The 15,946-nt window shown below is 40.5% G+C and overlaps 1 protein-coding gene across 6 annotated transcripts in view; it reads left to right on the plus strand.

Moving 5' to 3' along the window:
* Positions 1-15,946, plus strand: part of celsr2 (cadherin, EGF LAG seven-pass G-type receptor 2) — an 83,727-nt gene that overhangs the window by 23,803 nt on the left and 43,978 nt on the right. For all 6 annotated transcript variants that reach the window (XM_008409792.3, XM_017304906.2, XM_081607181.1 and 3 more), the window contains exon 2: positions 8,961-9,656. In XM_008409792.3, coding sequence (XP_008408014.2) covers positions 8,961-9,656 — 696 coding nt within the window. The remainder of the gene's footprint in view (positions 1-8,960; positions 9,657-15,946) is intronic.

Genomic DNA, 15,946 nt, shown 5'->3' on the forward strand with positions numbered 1-15,946 from the left:
CCTTTGAGAGCCGCAGCTCACGTAGAGCAGGGGTGTTTTTGTGGCGACTGTTGCTGCATAGTATCAGGTTTAGGTTTGTTTCAGACCCTTTGCAAGAACAGAACAGTTGGATGGAAAGACAGCGAAGCAGAATCAGCAAAACAAATAACACATTTATAGATCTTCTGCCTGTTCTGAAAAGGAATAAGTAGAAGCAAAAATATATATAAAAAAACATATAAAAGTTAAAATATCCAAAACAATTTTTGTTTTAGATAAGTTGGATGAATTAGTAAACAATAAGTCCTTGTATATTGTGTATAATAAGATGCATTGATGTCAGTTTATGGAATAATCCTGATGGTGAGATAAGAGGAGAGGAAAAATCTAAATCTCTTTCAGCGCTTTATAGATATTTGACATTTATTATGACATTGAGTAAGCTGATATATTTGTTGTGTATTTTTTTATGCAAGTATTTTTTGTTTATTTGAAATATGTTTGTACTAGTCTTTTGAGTTGAATAGCTAATTTTATTTTATGTGGAAAAACTCCTTTCTGCTCCTTTTCACCTTTGATTTCTTTTAGTTTTTACATGAACTATTCATACTACTATTAAAAAAATGAGTGAAAATAAAAAAATGAAATAAGTGTTTCATATCAGTTGATATCAATAAATATTGATTACGTTTTTTATTTTAAATGTCTGAAATCCTGCCAAACTGGTGACGTGACCTTTCCTGTTTTATCTGTAGTTTTGGCTCCCGGCCGTTGTTTAATTATTTTTAATCAGTTATGAGGAACGATGGTGAAACATGAAGCTTCTGCTGCGCAAGTTACTCTGCAGGTTGTTGCTAGATAACCAAAGAGTGAGCAAGTTGCTAGGTAACCAAAGAGTGAGTGAGTTAGTTGATTCCACCAACCTTCCTTAGCTAGCTCCCAGAATGCTGTGCGGTTTTAGATCGGAGTTCAGTAAAACTACTTAATGAATGTATTGATATAATCTGTTGACATTGATCACATATCGATTGCAAATATGTGTTGTTGTTGATTTGTTGTTCAGCCTTAGTGTAAACCGTGGCTGAAATCTGTCGGTTTGGTTTCCACTCTGTGTTTTAAAAGCGAGTGTGGGATCTGCCTCCGATCAAACGTGAAGGGAGCACAAACATGGCGGCTGTTTGTTCTCACTCTCTTGTATGCGTGTGTTACCTCGTGTACTCAGATGTAAGTTTTGTGTTTGTTTACAGTAAAGTGTGAATTAGAGAAGATCCCCCCCACCCTCTGTCTATCCTTTGATTTTTTTTCTCTTCTTCCACTTCCTCTGCTAAGGCCCTGTATTATTAGCGCACTGGGATTGCCTGACTGAAAGCTGAGGGATTAAGTCCGTGTCAAACATGCTTCTCTGTCTCACTTCCTCCACGACCTCTCCCCCTCCCCCTCCCCCTCTGTTGGCGCTCTGTGTTTAAACTAGCTCAGTGCCAGAACAGGGATCTGCTAACTTTGGGAAGTGCCGCTTGTGTGAATTTCTGCTTGCAGGTTTTGCTTTCTGGAGGGTTTCCAGACGTCCCACACAAAGCAGCTCATTGATTGTATTAGAGGCAGCAGTCAAGGCTTGTTTTTAGTGAAAACATTTCATTTGATTAAGCATGATTTGTGTTTGCTTTGAAGCTACTGTAACTTCAGCTCAGCTTGACTGAAAAAGTTGTCTTTTTCTCTCATTTTGACCTGAAATTTATTAAAATTATTAAAATGCCTAATAATTTATTGATATGTCCAGAATATGTGTTTTTAGGAACAGTAAGCTTTTTAACATGTATTACTCTGTTGAATTGCTTTTATTCGAATGGTCATATAAAATTTATGACAAATTTTTTATGCCTAACTTCTTACTGTTTTTTAAATTTACGTACAACTGTCGTGCAATGTAAGCTGACTTATTCAGTTTAGAGAATGTACATCAATGTACGGCTGCATTAAAAACTTAGAAGTTTGTTATGAAGATTATTAATTTAATACCAGCTTCTTGGTTAATTACTAAACCAGGTAGTTTTGTTGAGTAATTAACCATTTTTCAAGTCATTTCTGCATTTTGTGGTGTATAAAAAGTAATGTCCTGAAATGTTTGTCATGTTTGGCCTCGGCTTTGGTTTTGATCTTAGAAGAATTGGTCTGGACTCAATCCCTGATATTTACCAGCAGCATATTCTTGCACTTTTCTGAGTTACAAACATGTATTATGTTGTCACCGTAAGTCTCTAACAGCATCTAAACACAACTGGAAAGTCAATAAATATAGGGACAAAGTTTACAAGTAAGCAACAGTGGTCATTTCTTTCTGATTACAGCCCTGCTTTAATCATATTCAAACTGTCTTTTGGATCCGCACGCTTTGGAGAATTTTTTCAAAATCTGTTAGCTTTCAGAGGGGGCTAGTTACACTTTAACATTAGCTAAATGTGTCCAGCAGCTGCTCTTGCCGAGTCCCTTTTTGTCTCTGAGCAGAAGTTCAAAGCATCCAGGTTGATTGTGGGTTTATCTCAAACTTTCCAGAACGATTCAACCCCAAACTGCAGGCTTCCTGCTCGTTAGGAACAAGCTGGGCTTTCTCTCTGACTGAGGCCATTATTATAATCTTCATCATGATTTTACTCTTCAGTGAGCACTGCTTCTGTCAGAGACCTTCAGCTGAGGAGGAGTTAGGTTTTATTTTGAATGTGGTCTCAGGAGAAACGCAGACTGTAACACGTTTTTTTTTTTTTTTTACCGTGCATGGACTGATTTGATGCAATGTGCTGAAACAAAGTCATTTACATCTTATAGGCTCACAGCAGGGCTCCGTTTGCAGCTGATTATAGTGAATAAAAGCTTTACATGTGAGTTAATGTGAAGAACCGAACATGTAGGGGATAAAACATGATGTACGGAAGCAGCAGAGCTGCTGAGCTGGGAAAGGCAACGTAAAGCATAAATAATGAACCAGTGTGTTTCCATGGAGACAAAGAAAGCAGAGATGAGCTATGAATGCAGGCGTGAAACTGCTGATTAAAAACTTGGACTTTTCTGAAAGAAAGTGTACACTTGTTTTCTCTTGGCACTTATCTTTTATCTGTTCTGGCAGACGAACATGAAAAACATCCATTCCAGCCAAATAAATGTGAAAAGCAGCGTTAATGTTATATTTGTCAATGTGCCACTGTTCTAGTTGACCGTGTGGCCCGGCGGAGCCGAACCCCCATGACCTCACAACCCCACATGCAGTAGCTTGGTAAGACAAAATGCACTATGAAATGTGCATTTTGTTTAAACCAGTACAAATGAAAGAACATATATTTTGTTTATTAAGGTTAGGCCATTTGACATATTAACTGACCATCATTAAATGAGTATTTGGCACCAAGGGTAAAATTTGAATGTAAAAGATTTAGCAGACAGTTTTTTTTTATACTTAACTTGCTTTTAGCAAACTTTCATCACATTTAAAATGAAAATGCCTAAAACAACCGTCATATATTATCATGTTTACATTTCACCAAAGAGGAGCAAATCTAAATGTTAAATCTAAATCCAAGTATTAACAAAATGGTAAAATCTAAATCCTAAATAATGAATCTAGATCTTAAATCTAGATATAAATTTTAAATCTAAATCTTAAATATATTATCCACTTGTCAGTCCTGCCTGAATATATATATATATATATATATATATATATATATATATATATATATATATATATATATATATATATATATATATATATATATATATATATATATATATATATATATATATATATATATATATATATATATATATATATATATATACTGACTGTATAGCTCAATAGGTAAGTCACCAGTCTTCCACCCGGGAGACCCGGGTTCGAGGCCAGGCTGGGGGCTGGGGCAAAAAGTTACAACGGTGACATTGAGCTGTCAGTGTGGGTCCTTAGGCAAGACCCTTGGAGCTATATAGCCTACCTCATACCATGAGAGACACAAATAAGCATGACATGCCGGCTCAGACGTCGCCCGGTCAAACAAGGTCTGCGTCAGGTGCTGGGGGACCAGAGCACCCTGATGAAAAGTGGGCTACTGGAACAAGACGGAAATGGGCGAGAGATGAAAACATGGATCTGTTGGAATGCTACTACTCAAGTAATCCTAGCCAGAGGGGCTACATGCAAAGACTGTGGGAGGAATGGTTAGCTCGACATCCCCAGTCAACACTAACTGCCAAACAACTAGTAGCTCAGTGTTCCAACATCCGCAAACGGCAACTGCTGTCACAACTGGAGATTGACGAGGTACGACACAAGTGCTACGGGAAGGAGCCAGGATGCCAGGTCAGAAGGGAGTCAACTACAACTCCCCGCCCAGAGACTGGGTATGTAGCCCCAGTAATGAACGAACCATCTGAGCTGAACGAGGCAGCAACTGACCTGAGAGAGAGAATCATGGCCCGAATGAACACCAGACGACCCCGACGCCAATTACAACGGCTGAGTGAAGTACCATCAGAAAGTCTCATTGAAGATGTGAATTCGGCATTGAGAACGATCCCTACCAACACCATAACAGAAACCAATGAGCTGATATACAACTCAGCATCAGTGATCCTTGAGATGCTTGGTTATAAGAGCAACCATGAGACCCAATACCCACCATGGAAAAGACGGTTAGAGGCTAAGATCAAGATAACAAGGAGGGAAGTGAGTCAACTGTCAGAGCTCCAAAGGGGTGCAATGAAAAGATCAGTACCCAAGAAGTACAGCCAGATGCCCATACCTGAAGCACTCGAAACTGCCAAACAAAGGCTCCAAGCCTTGGCCAGCCGCCTAAAGAGATACACGAGAGAGAATGAAGCCAGGAGGATTAACCGGTTCTTCGCCACCCAACCAGCTAAAGTGTACTCTCAATGGCAGGGTAATAACAACAGAGCAGACCCACCCAGGCTGGAGACTGAACAATACTGGAAAGGCATATGGGAAAGGGAGGCGTCCCACAACAGCAATGCACAGTGGCTAACCTCTCTACGAGAGGACCACAGCAACCTCCCTGAACAAGCCTCGGTAACCATCACTGTGGCAGATGTCCAAGACAGAGTCTCGGGTATGAAAAACTGGACAGCACCAGGACCTGACATGATCCATGCCTACTGGCTTAAGAAACTCACTGCCCTCCATGAGCGACTGGCAGCTCAACTGAACCAGCTGCTACAAAATGGGACTCACCCTGAATGGTTAACTGAAGGGCGCACAATCCTGATACAGAAGGAACCCTCGAAGGGTTCAGTCCCATCCAACTATCGGCCAATAACCTGTCTCTCTACAACATGGAAGCTCATGTCAGGCATCATAGCGGCTAAGATAAGCGGGCACATGGATACATACATGAGCAAGGCACAGAAGGGCATAGGCATAAATAGCAGAGGAGCCAAACACCAACTCCTTGTAGACCACACAGTTGCCCGAGACTGCAAAACCCGACACACCAACCTGTGTACCGCTTGGATTGATTACAAGAAAGCCTATGACTCAATGCCACACACTTGGATCATTGAATGCTTAGAGATGTACAACATCAATAGGACTCTAAGAGCAAACCTTCATTGCAAACTCGATGGGGCTGTGGAAAACCACCCTTGAAGCCAACTGCAAACCACTTGCACAAGTGTCCATCAAATGTGGCATATACCAAGGAGATGCTTTGTCCCCACTGCTGTTCTGCATAGGCCTGAACCCTCTCAGCCAAATCATCAACAAGACTGGCTACGGATACCGACTCAAGAATGGGGCTACGATCAGTCACCTCCTCTACATGGATGACATCAAGCTGTACGCCAAGAGCGAGCGAGACATCGACTCACTGATCCACACCACCAGGATCTACAGCACTGACATTGGGATGTCATTCGGACTAGAGAAGTGTGGTCGGATGGTTACAAAGAGAGGGAAGGTCGCCCACACAGAAGGGGTCTCACTCCCAGAAGGAACAATAGCAGACATAGAGCACAGCTACAAGTACCTGGGAATACCACAAGCAAATGGCAACCTCGATGAGGTCACAAGGAAAGGAGCCACAGCCAAATACCTCCAACGAATAAGGCAAGTCCTGAGAAGCCAGCTCAATGGCAAGAACAAGATCCGTGCAATAAACAGCTATGCCTTACCAGTAATCAGATACCCTGCCGGAATAATTAGCTGGCCAATAGAAGAGATGAAGGCCACGGATGTTAAGACTAGGAAGCTACTAACCATGCATGGAGGGTTCCACCCCAAATCCAGCACCCTGAGACTGTACACGAGCCGTAAGGAAGGAGGCAGAGGACTAGTGAGTGTGAGAGCCACTGTCCAGGATGAAACATCCAAGATCCATAAATACATCAAGGACAAAGCCTCAACAGACGATGTGCTCAGCGAATGTCTCAGGCAATGGGGAACAGAAGACAAGGTGCTGGAAGTACCATCATGGGAGGACAAGCCCCTACATGGGATGTACCACCGACAAATAACTGAAGTGGCTGATGTCAGGAAAACCTACCAATGGCTGGAGAAAGCTGGACTCAAGGACAGCACAGAGGCTCTCATCCTGGCCGCCCAGGAACAGGCCCTAAACACCAGAGCAATAGAGGCTCAGATCTACCACACCAGACAAGACCCAAGGTGTAGGTTGTGCAAGGAGGCCCCTGAGACAGTCCAGCACATAATAGCAGGGTGCAAGATGCTGGCAGGGAAAGCGTACATGGAACGACATAACCAAGTGGCGGGCATAGTGTACAGGAACATCTGTGCAGAATATGGACTGGAAGCCCCAAGATCAAAGTGGGGAACACCCCCAAAAGTGGTGGAGAATGACCGAGCTAAGATCCTGTGGGACTTCCAGATCCAGACAGACAAGATGGTAATGCCGAACCAACCGGACATTGTGGTGGTGGATAAACAACAGAGGAAAGCCGTTGTGGTGGATGTAGCAATACCAAGTGATTACAACATCAGGAAAAAGGAGCATGAGAAATTGGAGAAATACCAGGGCCTCAGGGAGGAACTGGAAAAGACCTGGAAGGTGAAGACCACAGTGGTGCCTGTGGTCATCGGGGCCCTCGGGGCAGTCACCCCCAAACTGGAGCAGTGGCTCAAACAGATCCCAGGAACAACATCAGACATCTCAGTCCAGAAATGTGCAGTTCTAGGCACAGCCAAGATACTGCGCAGAACCCTCAAGCTCCCAGGCCTCTGGTAGAGGACCCGAGCTCAGAGGATGAAACAGACCACCCGCGGAGGGTGAGAAGGGAATTTTTTATATATATATATATATATATATATATATATATATATATATATATATATATATATATATATATATATATATATATATATTCCCTTCTATATATATATAGAAGGGAATTTTTTATATATATATATATATATATATATATATATATATATATATATATATATATATATATATATATATATATAGGGTGGCCTTTAACTAGGCCACCCCAAAACCATAATTGTCTGTCACTTTGAAGTGTCTCAGAGGTGAATTTCCTGATGTGCTTTAAAATGTGAGTATCTAACTGAATCACACAAATTTATATGATTTATTTAATTTGCATTTTTTTTGTGTGTGTGTTTGCCTTTTATTTTAAGGCATTTTAGTTTTTGTTTAAGTATTTTCAATCATGTCTTCCATTCACACATAATTATCTGGTCCTATTTTCAAATTTCCTTTCAACTTGAAACATTTTTTAAGACAGAAACTGGTGGACTGCCCTAGCGCTCTTCCCGCTAGGCTTAATGAGTTTTCTTGGGGAAACCCTGGTTTCCAGCTTGAAGCATCAGAAGTATTTTATGTGCGAGTGAGTTATAAAGGTTTTACACGTGAGAGTCCCTCCTCCTGCTTTAAACAGTTTTAAATCACTTTAATGCACCACATTGTAAAGGTGGCTCCTACTCACAGCCCTGCCTTAAATTCTGTGATCTGGGCCACATTTGAAAGTAGTTCAGGATCCACACTGAGTAACATTAGCTGAACGCTACAGTACGTCCCCATTTTAAAATATTCAACACTTCTTAGATTGAATATTTATAAGATGGTTTTTCTACTGATACAGCAGCATAGTGATGTTTGGAAATGCATCTATAAACAGAGTTTACTCAGTTCATATTATGTCAGGCTAAACTGTTTTTATTAAATTATTGAGGAAGAGAAATGGTTTCACAAAAACATGCTGGGATCCACACTCTCTTTTTTACTTTTACTTTAAAATACTAGAATGGCACAGTGTCAATTCACCAACTCCTACCAACCCATTTAGCCACTTCCTATCGGCTTATTTTTCTTATAGTTTAATTATTTTATGAATTGTTAGAAATAACAATCACAGAAATGTCCATATTGAATTGATAATGTAATTTATCCCCATATATTTTATAGCTTGTGACCCTTTTCCCTGTTATAGTTACTATGAATATGAATCAATCATATTTTCTCACAATAAATTCTGACAATATTAAATAAAATTACTTTTAGTGAACAGTGTGATCACTAAAGACTGTTCGGTGCAAAATTACTCCTTTTCATATCCAAAACGTCAGATATGAAGCAACCAAAACAAACACAAATGACATTAAACCGTCTTTGTTTTCGTTGCAAAGTTTCATCGGTAAAACCAGCTGACCAAATGTGCTCGAGTTCTGCTTGGGTTGCTAGGTAACGAACTGGGCATGGCTGTGGTTGCTAGGTAACATCACAGCGCTAATTTTCCAGGCACCAAAAAACATTAACTTATTGCCAGAGAAATGGCTGATGGTTTTTTTTAAGCACTTAAGCTGTTTTTAGAAGTTGAGACGTATAAAAACGTGCAAAATTTGAATTTTGCATAAAATGTCCATTTAAAGAAAACTAGATACGGTTATTTTAACGCTCTGCTTCGAGTCACGTTAATCCCGATGTGCTTCCTGTGTTTCTTCTCAGACGGCATCCACTCTGTATCAGCTCAGTGCCTCCTCCAGGTCACCATCATCACCGACGAGATGTTATCCAACAGCATCACCTTACGCCTGGCCAACACCTCCCAGGAGCACTTCCTGTCCCTGCTGCTCTCCCAGTTCCTGGACGGCGTGGCGCGCGTCCTTTCCGCTGCGCCCGAAGACGTCGTCATCTTCAACATCCAAGACGACACGGACGTTAGCGCACGCATCCTCAACGTCAGCTTGTCCGTGGCCGTTCCCGTGTTTGGAGACGGACACCAGCGTCCCGGACGTCTCGGGAGCGACAGGCCCGGCAGGGGGCCTGAAAGCGGGGAGTTTTTCGGCTCGGAGGAGCTCCAGGAGAGGCTCTATCTGAACCGCAGCCTCCTGGCACAGATCTCCTTTCAGGAGGTGCTTCCCTTTGACGACAACATCTGCCTGCGCGAGCCGTGTGAGAACTACATGAAGTGCGTGTCGGTGCTGAAATTCAACAGCCTGGCGCCGTTCGTGGCGTCCGACACCATCCTCTTTAGACCCATCCATCCCATCGCCGGGCTGCGCTGCCGCTGTCCCACCGGCTTTACAGGAGACTACTGCGAGACTGAGATTGACCTCTGCTACTCGAAGCCGTGTGGCGCGCACGGCGTGTGCCGCAGCAGGGAGGGGGGCTTCACCTGCGAGTGCCTTGAGGACTTCACAGGTAAAACCTCGATTCCTTGTCTGCAAAGAGTGATTGTCATTTGTCCACACCAGGCACTGATTGTGTGACGCTCAGTTAGTTACTGACGGTAAATGCTATGTCAGAGCTCAGCGATATGGCTGAAAAACTTATCACCTTATAAGGGTTTCATATCAGTCGATATCGATAACTATTGATCAGTTTTATGTTTTAAATATCTGAAGTACTGCCACACCGTTGCTTATGTTTTTAAACAGTTATGAGGCAGTGTGGCAAAACCTAAAACTGCTGTTGTGCAAATTACTCGACAGGTTGTTGCTAGGCAACCAAAGTTGGGGGTGAGACTTGAAGCTTCTTGTTACCCAGCAGCTTGTTGCTAAGTAACCAAGGGGTGAGTGAGTTAGTTGATGCTACCAACTTTTCTTAGAGAGCTAACAGCGGCTAAGATCTTTTCTCTGCCAGATAAAATGTCATACATAACATAAATCCTAAAGCAGCCCACTATGAAATAATGACTACAAATCTGGTCTTCTTTACACAAATTACAAAATTACAACTTATATCTCTAAAACAAATTGTTACCTTACCTTTGTTTTTGTTTTTTTTTACCAAATACAATTTAAACTTACTCATTTGCCTCTGATATTTTGTGTTCACAGAGAACAGCAGAATCAAAACTACAAAAAGAATCAAAGTAGTTCATTAATACTGAAACAAATTACAAATTTCAGTTTGGACTTGGGGTTTAAAGGCTTTTTTTTGTAGATTAAGGTTTTTATCAATCCTATCCAGGTTTAGACAGACCCCAACTTGACAAACCAGTTTTGATTTATCTAAAGAGAGAAAATATCCAACTCTAAATAAAATGTCAATATCAGACCTGACATTGAGGTTTTTGTCCTCCACAGAAATCAAGTCTAATGCTTAATTGGTTAGAGAAATAAACAACTGGCTAGTCACCAGTCAATAGAAATGGTGCATCCCTATAAAGCTATACCAGAGTTAAAAACCTTTGTGTTTGTTTTTAGAGACAGTAGAAGAGGCTTCTTTGAATTCCTGAGATTATGGATTATCTAGTCAAATTAATTAATCCGTCCAACATTGTGAAATAAGGTATGCTAGTTTAGGGTTTGTTTTCCATTAAATTTGTTTGGATCCCACCTTCCAAGTGTCAATTTTTGACTCTTTCACAAATGTCTGACTGGGACTTCATTGTTTACATCTGGCCATTTGACCCCTTCCTCAGCCCTTGTTGACTCTTTATTGGTTCAGACCGTCTGCTAATGAAAGGCTCTGCAGACACAATCTGAGTGATGAGGTATTGATTTGAGTTGACTCATTCCACTTGTAGAAAGCTACAGGAAAAATATACCGGAGTATTTACTTATCTGAGCGTTATATGATTGTAAAAAGAAAGTACAGTCTTTGCTTAGACTGACAGTTTTAATATACAACTGATCTGATCTTTGGCAGATTAGATTACATTTCTACCATTTTGTCTGTCAAGTTATCATCTCTGGTATTATTGCATCTAGTGTTTTTTTAAAACAAAAGGATTAGTGATAGTGAAAAGCTCAGTGTTTCTCCCTTTTGGTTATCTTCAGGTCTTCAAAATACTTCTCCAAAGGAAGTAGATCTAGGCCTGTTCACAGAAGTATTGCTGAAGAGAACAAGGGAAGGAAATTATTAATTTTTAATTATGGCTGCGGATGTACGGTGCGTCCCGGCTGTTAAATGCCTTGTAGTCAAAATACTTAAGAGAGAAAAAACAACATAAGTCTCAGAATATGCTGAGACTGAAGGGACAGCGGCTTCCTCTTTCAGCATCATGATGAGTTAATTTATCACTGACGGCGGCAATACAACAAACTGGTCTCAAAATTTGTTATTTACTCGGGACTGTAAATTTTTATTACATCTTCAAAGGGTGAAAGATCATCTGATGTAGTTTATGGCTAAAGGAAATAAGGAGATGCTAAAAAAAAAGAGTTTAAAATGTAAATGTATTCAATATGGAAATGAAGGTTGTTACCCTCATCTTTTTATAGAGAGGTTAAGTGGGTCAAATCCTGACTTTTAATGAGACTCAGGGTTTCATGCCATCATTGAACAAACCAAGGTTCTTGTTGGATAATTAGTTAGGTAGGATTTTTGGAAAAACTGAGGATACAAGACTTGCATAATACAAAGATGTCAAACATGCACAGAGAAATCAGCAGATTTTACTATCAGCTGGTCCAGATTAATGACTCTGAAACTTAAAATTCTGATCTTTTTCTGATCGGTGAATGCGCCATATTGAAGCGCTATCAGCAAAACTCACTGGTGTAGAGTTTACTTGTTTACTGTAAAATTAGTTTTTATCAGCTGATATTACTATTAGGTTGTTAGAATAATATGGCACACTTCAATACTTAAAATGCAATTTTTTTAAGCAATTAGGCGGAAAAACCTGAAACTTCTGGTGGCTGCTAGGTAACCACAAGTAACCACAAGTTAATCACCAAGTTGTTGCTAGGTAACCAAAGAGTGAGTGAGTTGATGCCAGCAATCTTGCTTTGCTTGCCCTGAGAGGTTGAGCGGCTGAAGCCTTTCCTTTGTCTACATCCCCCAGAATGCTGTGCGGTTCTATATCGCAGTTCAATTAAATGATTGAATATTGTATCAGATGGATTATCGATTGATATTAATCACGTGTCTTTCACAACATATACAGCTCTGGAAAAAAGTAAGAGCCCACTGTACTCTCCTGGGTTTTGAAAACCTCATTGGTTTTTCCATCAAATATTGATTTCTGAACTCTTCCTGAGTTAAAACATTAGTTTTGTTGTTTCTAAATGAATATGAACTTGTTCTCTTTGCATTATTAGAGGTCTGAAAGCACTGTGTCTTTTTTGTTATTTTGACCATTTTTCATTTTCAGTAAGTAAATACTATATTATTCTTGCAATTTCGGAGACATGTCAGTAGTTCATAGAATAAAAAAACAATGTTCATTTTATTCAAATATTTACCTGTAGATCATACAATAAGAGTAGCCCTAGATGCTTCATCTGTAGGAAGATGAAGCGTCTGGTGTTGACAAGTTGCTATGGGGGGGCCTCAAATGAAGATCTGCTGAGGACCCCAAAAAGTCTTAGGTCGGCCCTGGCTGCAGGAGATCAGCACCAATGATCCGGCTGGTATTTAAAATGGATGCCAGTCACGTTTGCCTCCAGCTAAAAATGTTTCCTATTCTTACATATTCTATTAAATTCCACCTCATCAAATACAGAAATGTTTTCTTTTCCTTTCCACTCATTTGCAAAGCTGCTTATGAAGCCTGAAATAGTGTCGGCTGCTAAGTGTGTGGGCCCGGTCGCTCTGAGTCCAGGCTGAGTGGCACTTATTAGTTCTCACACAGCAGTGGGTGTTGGAGCTGGATGGCAGGAGCTTTTAACGTGAATCAGCGCGGAGAAGGGGAGGCGCGGGGAGAGCAGTGGGCGTATTTTTACCCACACTTTCCAGAATTAATTCCCATCAGCTGGTGAGGTTTGAATGCGAGCGCTGTGAGATGCAGGTGCAGAAGGTCCTGCATCTGAAAATAAACCTGCAGCTGATGTTTCCTCATCAAACTGGGTCATTCAGGCAGGTTCTGTTTGAGGTGTTTTCCTCTGATCCAAAGCTCCCGCTGCTTCTCTTTCCACGAGTGTTGAGTTTGCCAGGCTCCGAACTTTGATGGGGCTCGGTATGTGTTCGAGTGCTCAGCTACGCCCTCCACGAGTCTGGGTGGGTGGGTAAGAGCCGGAGAAATGCCATGGTGTGTGTAGCAAGCGTACGCAGACGATCTGGGGACTCAACGTCTGTTGATGCGTATTTGTGTGTCTTCTAGTGCGTGAGCAGGCAACGTGGGTGTCGCCAGATGGTAGCAGGGAGGAAAAGGCAAAGGGACGAAGTGAATGGTTTCCTTTGGCTGAGTCACTTTGTAGATGCAGGAGAACAACATGTTGTTTAGCTTGAGCACATTTTCCTGCAGAAAAGGCTCAGCAGGAGAGTAGCATCTTTTTAAAACATCCCCACACTTTATTGCATGCAAGTATTCACCTGCTAAACGCTCACCTCAATCCCTCTGAAAGTGCTTTTTCTTTATCCTTTTTGTGATCAGGATTTAAATATGCAGGCGTGCTCCAGCTTTGGCTCAAAGAAAATAAGGCAAACTTCCACATTCAGAGCATCTCAGTGTCTATGATCGCCTGCCAAACACTAAAAGCCTCCACAGTTTGCTGCTGAGAACGAATAAAAAGCATTTCCAGTTGCATGCACCGTTTTTAAAAAGAGGAGAATTTGCATGTAGTTTGTCCCTGGAGAAAAATCAACCCGGAGAAAACGTCTCATTTCACAGCACTGATTCGTGAACAGAAAGCACACTGCAGAAGCACAAAAGATTATCAAGTGTTTTTGGTCTAGTTTCTATTGAAAATATCTTTGTGTACTTGAAAAATATAAAACTAACTTACCAGTAACTTTTCAGCAAGATCAAGCAGTTTGTTTTAAGTCAATAATTCCTTAATATTAATGGAAAAGTAATAGTTCCGCTGGCAGATTATTTCACTTATAATGTTAATGACCTAAAACAAGCTCCTTAATCCTGCTAAAAAATTACTTGTAAGTTAATTTTGTTTATTTCAAGTGTACTAAGGTAATAGAAATTAGACCAATAATACTTGGTGACCTATTAATAAACCATTAAAATTTCTCTGCGTCTAATTTGTATTTCTTAACACGTGGTAATATTTGTTAACTTGGTCCTATTCAAATGAAAACTGATTTGATTTGACTGATAAAATAATATTTAAGTAAACAACTGTTATCTTAAAGTTCAGTTTAAGTCAGCTCAGGCGGGCCGGATTTGACCTGCGAGCCTTAGGTTTCACACCAGTGGTTTAGAGAATTGATGTGAATTTAATTTATGGACAGAGTAACGAAGATACTAAAATAATCTGGTGACAATGTGAGCCAATTCCAGTTTATGATTCCTGTAAACCTCTGATGCCACAAAAGGTTTTTGTTTATTCTGGTTTTCCTGTTATCCTCTGTGTGACTAACATTATTGTAACGGTTTTCATCACTTATTTTGGGACCGTATTTATGTTAAAAGTATAAACATCTGGTTTCAACTGTGGATGTTATTTTAATCTTTACACGTGCTTGACTTTACCTGTTCAGTTTGTACCGTATTTTACAGATATAAAGTGCACCATGCTATAAGACGCACATAGAAATAAAGAAAAAACAAACAAACAAAAAAACTGGAAACGTACATATAAGCCGCACTGGGCTATAAGCCGCTGGTATCTCCGCCGCTCTCGGTTTTCCACAAGGACCTAATAAACCTGCTGGATATATTAAGGACGCAGCCCTGCGTCTCCAACGCCGAACCGTGGATTTGTCCACGCCGAGTTTACGCAGCGGCTCTATTTCCCTCCTGTACTGCCAGATTGACAGCCCTCAACTTAAAAGCTGCATCATAGTCGTGTCTCCTGCTAGCATGTCCTAAATGAAAATTAGCACTTTCTTCTTTGATTTCCAATTTTGACTTTCAATGATTCACTTCCTGCTAAAGTGCCCCCTGGAGGCTGAAGAAAAATCAACAGAAAAACCGCACCGGGCTATAAGCCGCATGGTTCAAAGCTTAGAAAAAAAGTAGCAACTTATAGTCCGAAAAATACGGTAGTAAGTCACAGGGTGGCCCACTAAATAATAATGACGGAAAACAGCACACAATAAGCAGAAACATGTCAATATTTTACTGAATTTACTGCAAATCAGAGAAAGAATAAACCAGCCTGAACCACATTATCAAAGTTTACATTAATCTGACGCCCACTGAGCGTGCCAGTTTTATGTTTGAATAAATATGCTGATGGTTTCCTGTAACAATCTACAGAGCAATCTTTCATCTTAGATCTAGTAGCAGTTAATTATCACCAGTCTGATTGCCTGCAATCACATTAACATATTGGTACACACATCATCGGGGTTTAATTTGGCACATGATTCGCTGCTCTCAGGAACCCAGCAGATTGATTTTAAAGCTTTGATACAGCTTGCTATTATTATTATGTGGTGCATAAATCTATCAGACACATAAACATCAGGGATTAAAGTATTAGTCTTCTCTTAATTAAAAACAGAATCCGACAGAACAGGGAAGGTTCTTGTTTAGTGTGAAAATACATCTAAGCTACAACAAAAAATAATAAGGAGCTGAAATTAAACAGTTAAAATAACATTTACAATTTGGTTTTTGTCTTCATTGTTGTGCAGCAGCT

This window comes from Poecilia reticulata, chromosome 5 (genome assembly GCF_904066995.2).
Source record: "Poecilia reticulata chromosome 5, P_reticulata-male-v2, whole genome shotgun sequence".
Taxonomy (NCBI): Eukaryota; Metazoa; Chordata; class Actinopteri; order Cyprinodontiformes; family Poeciliidae; genus Poecilia; species Poecilia reticulata.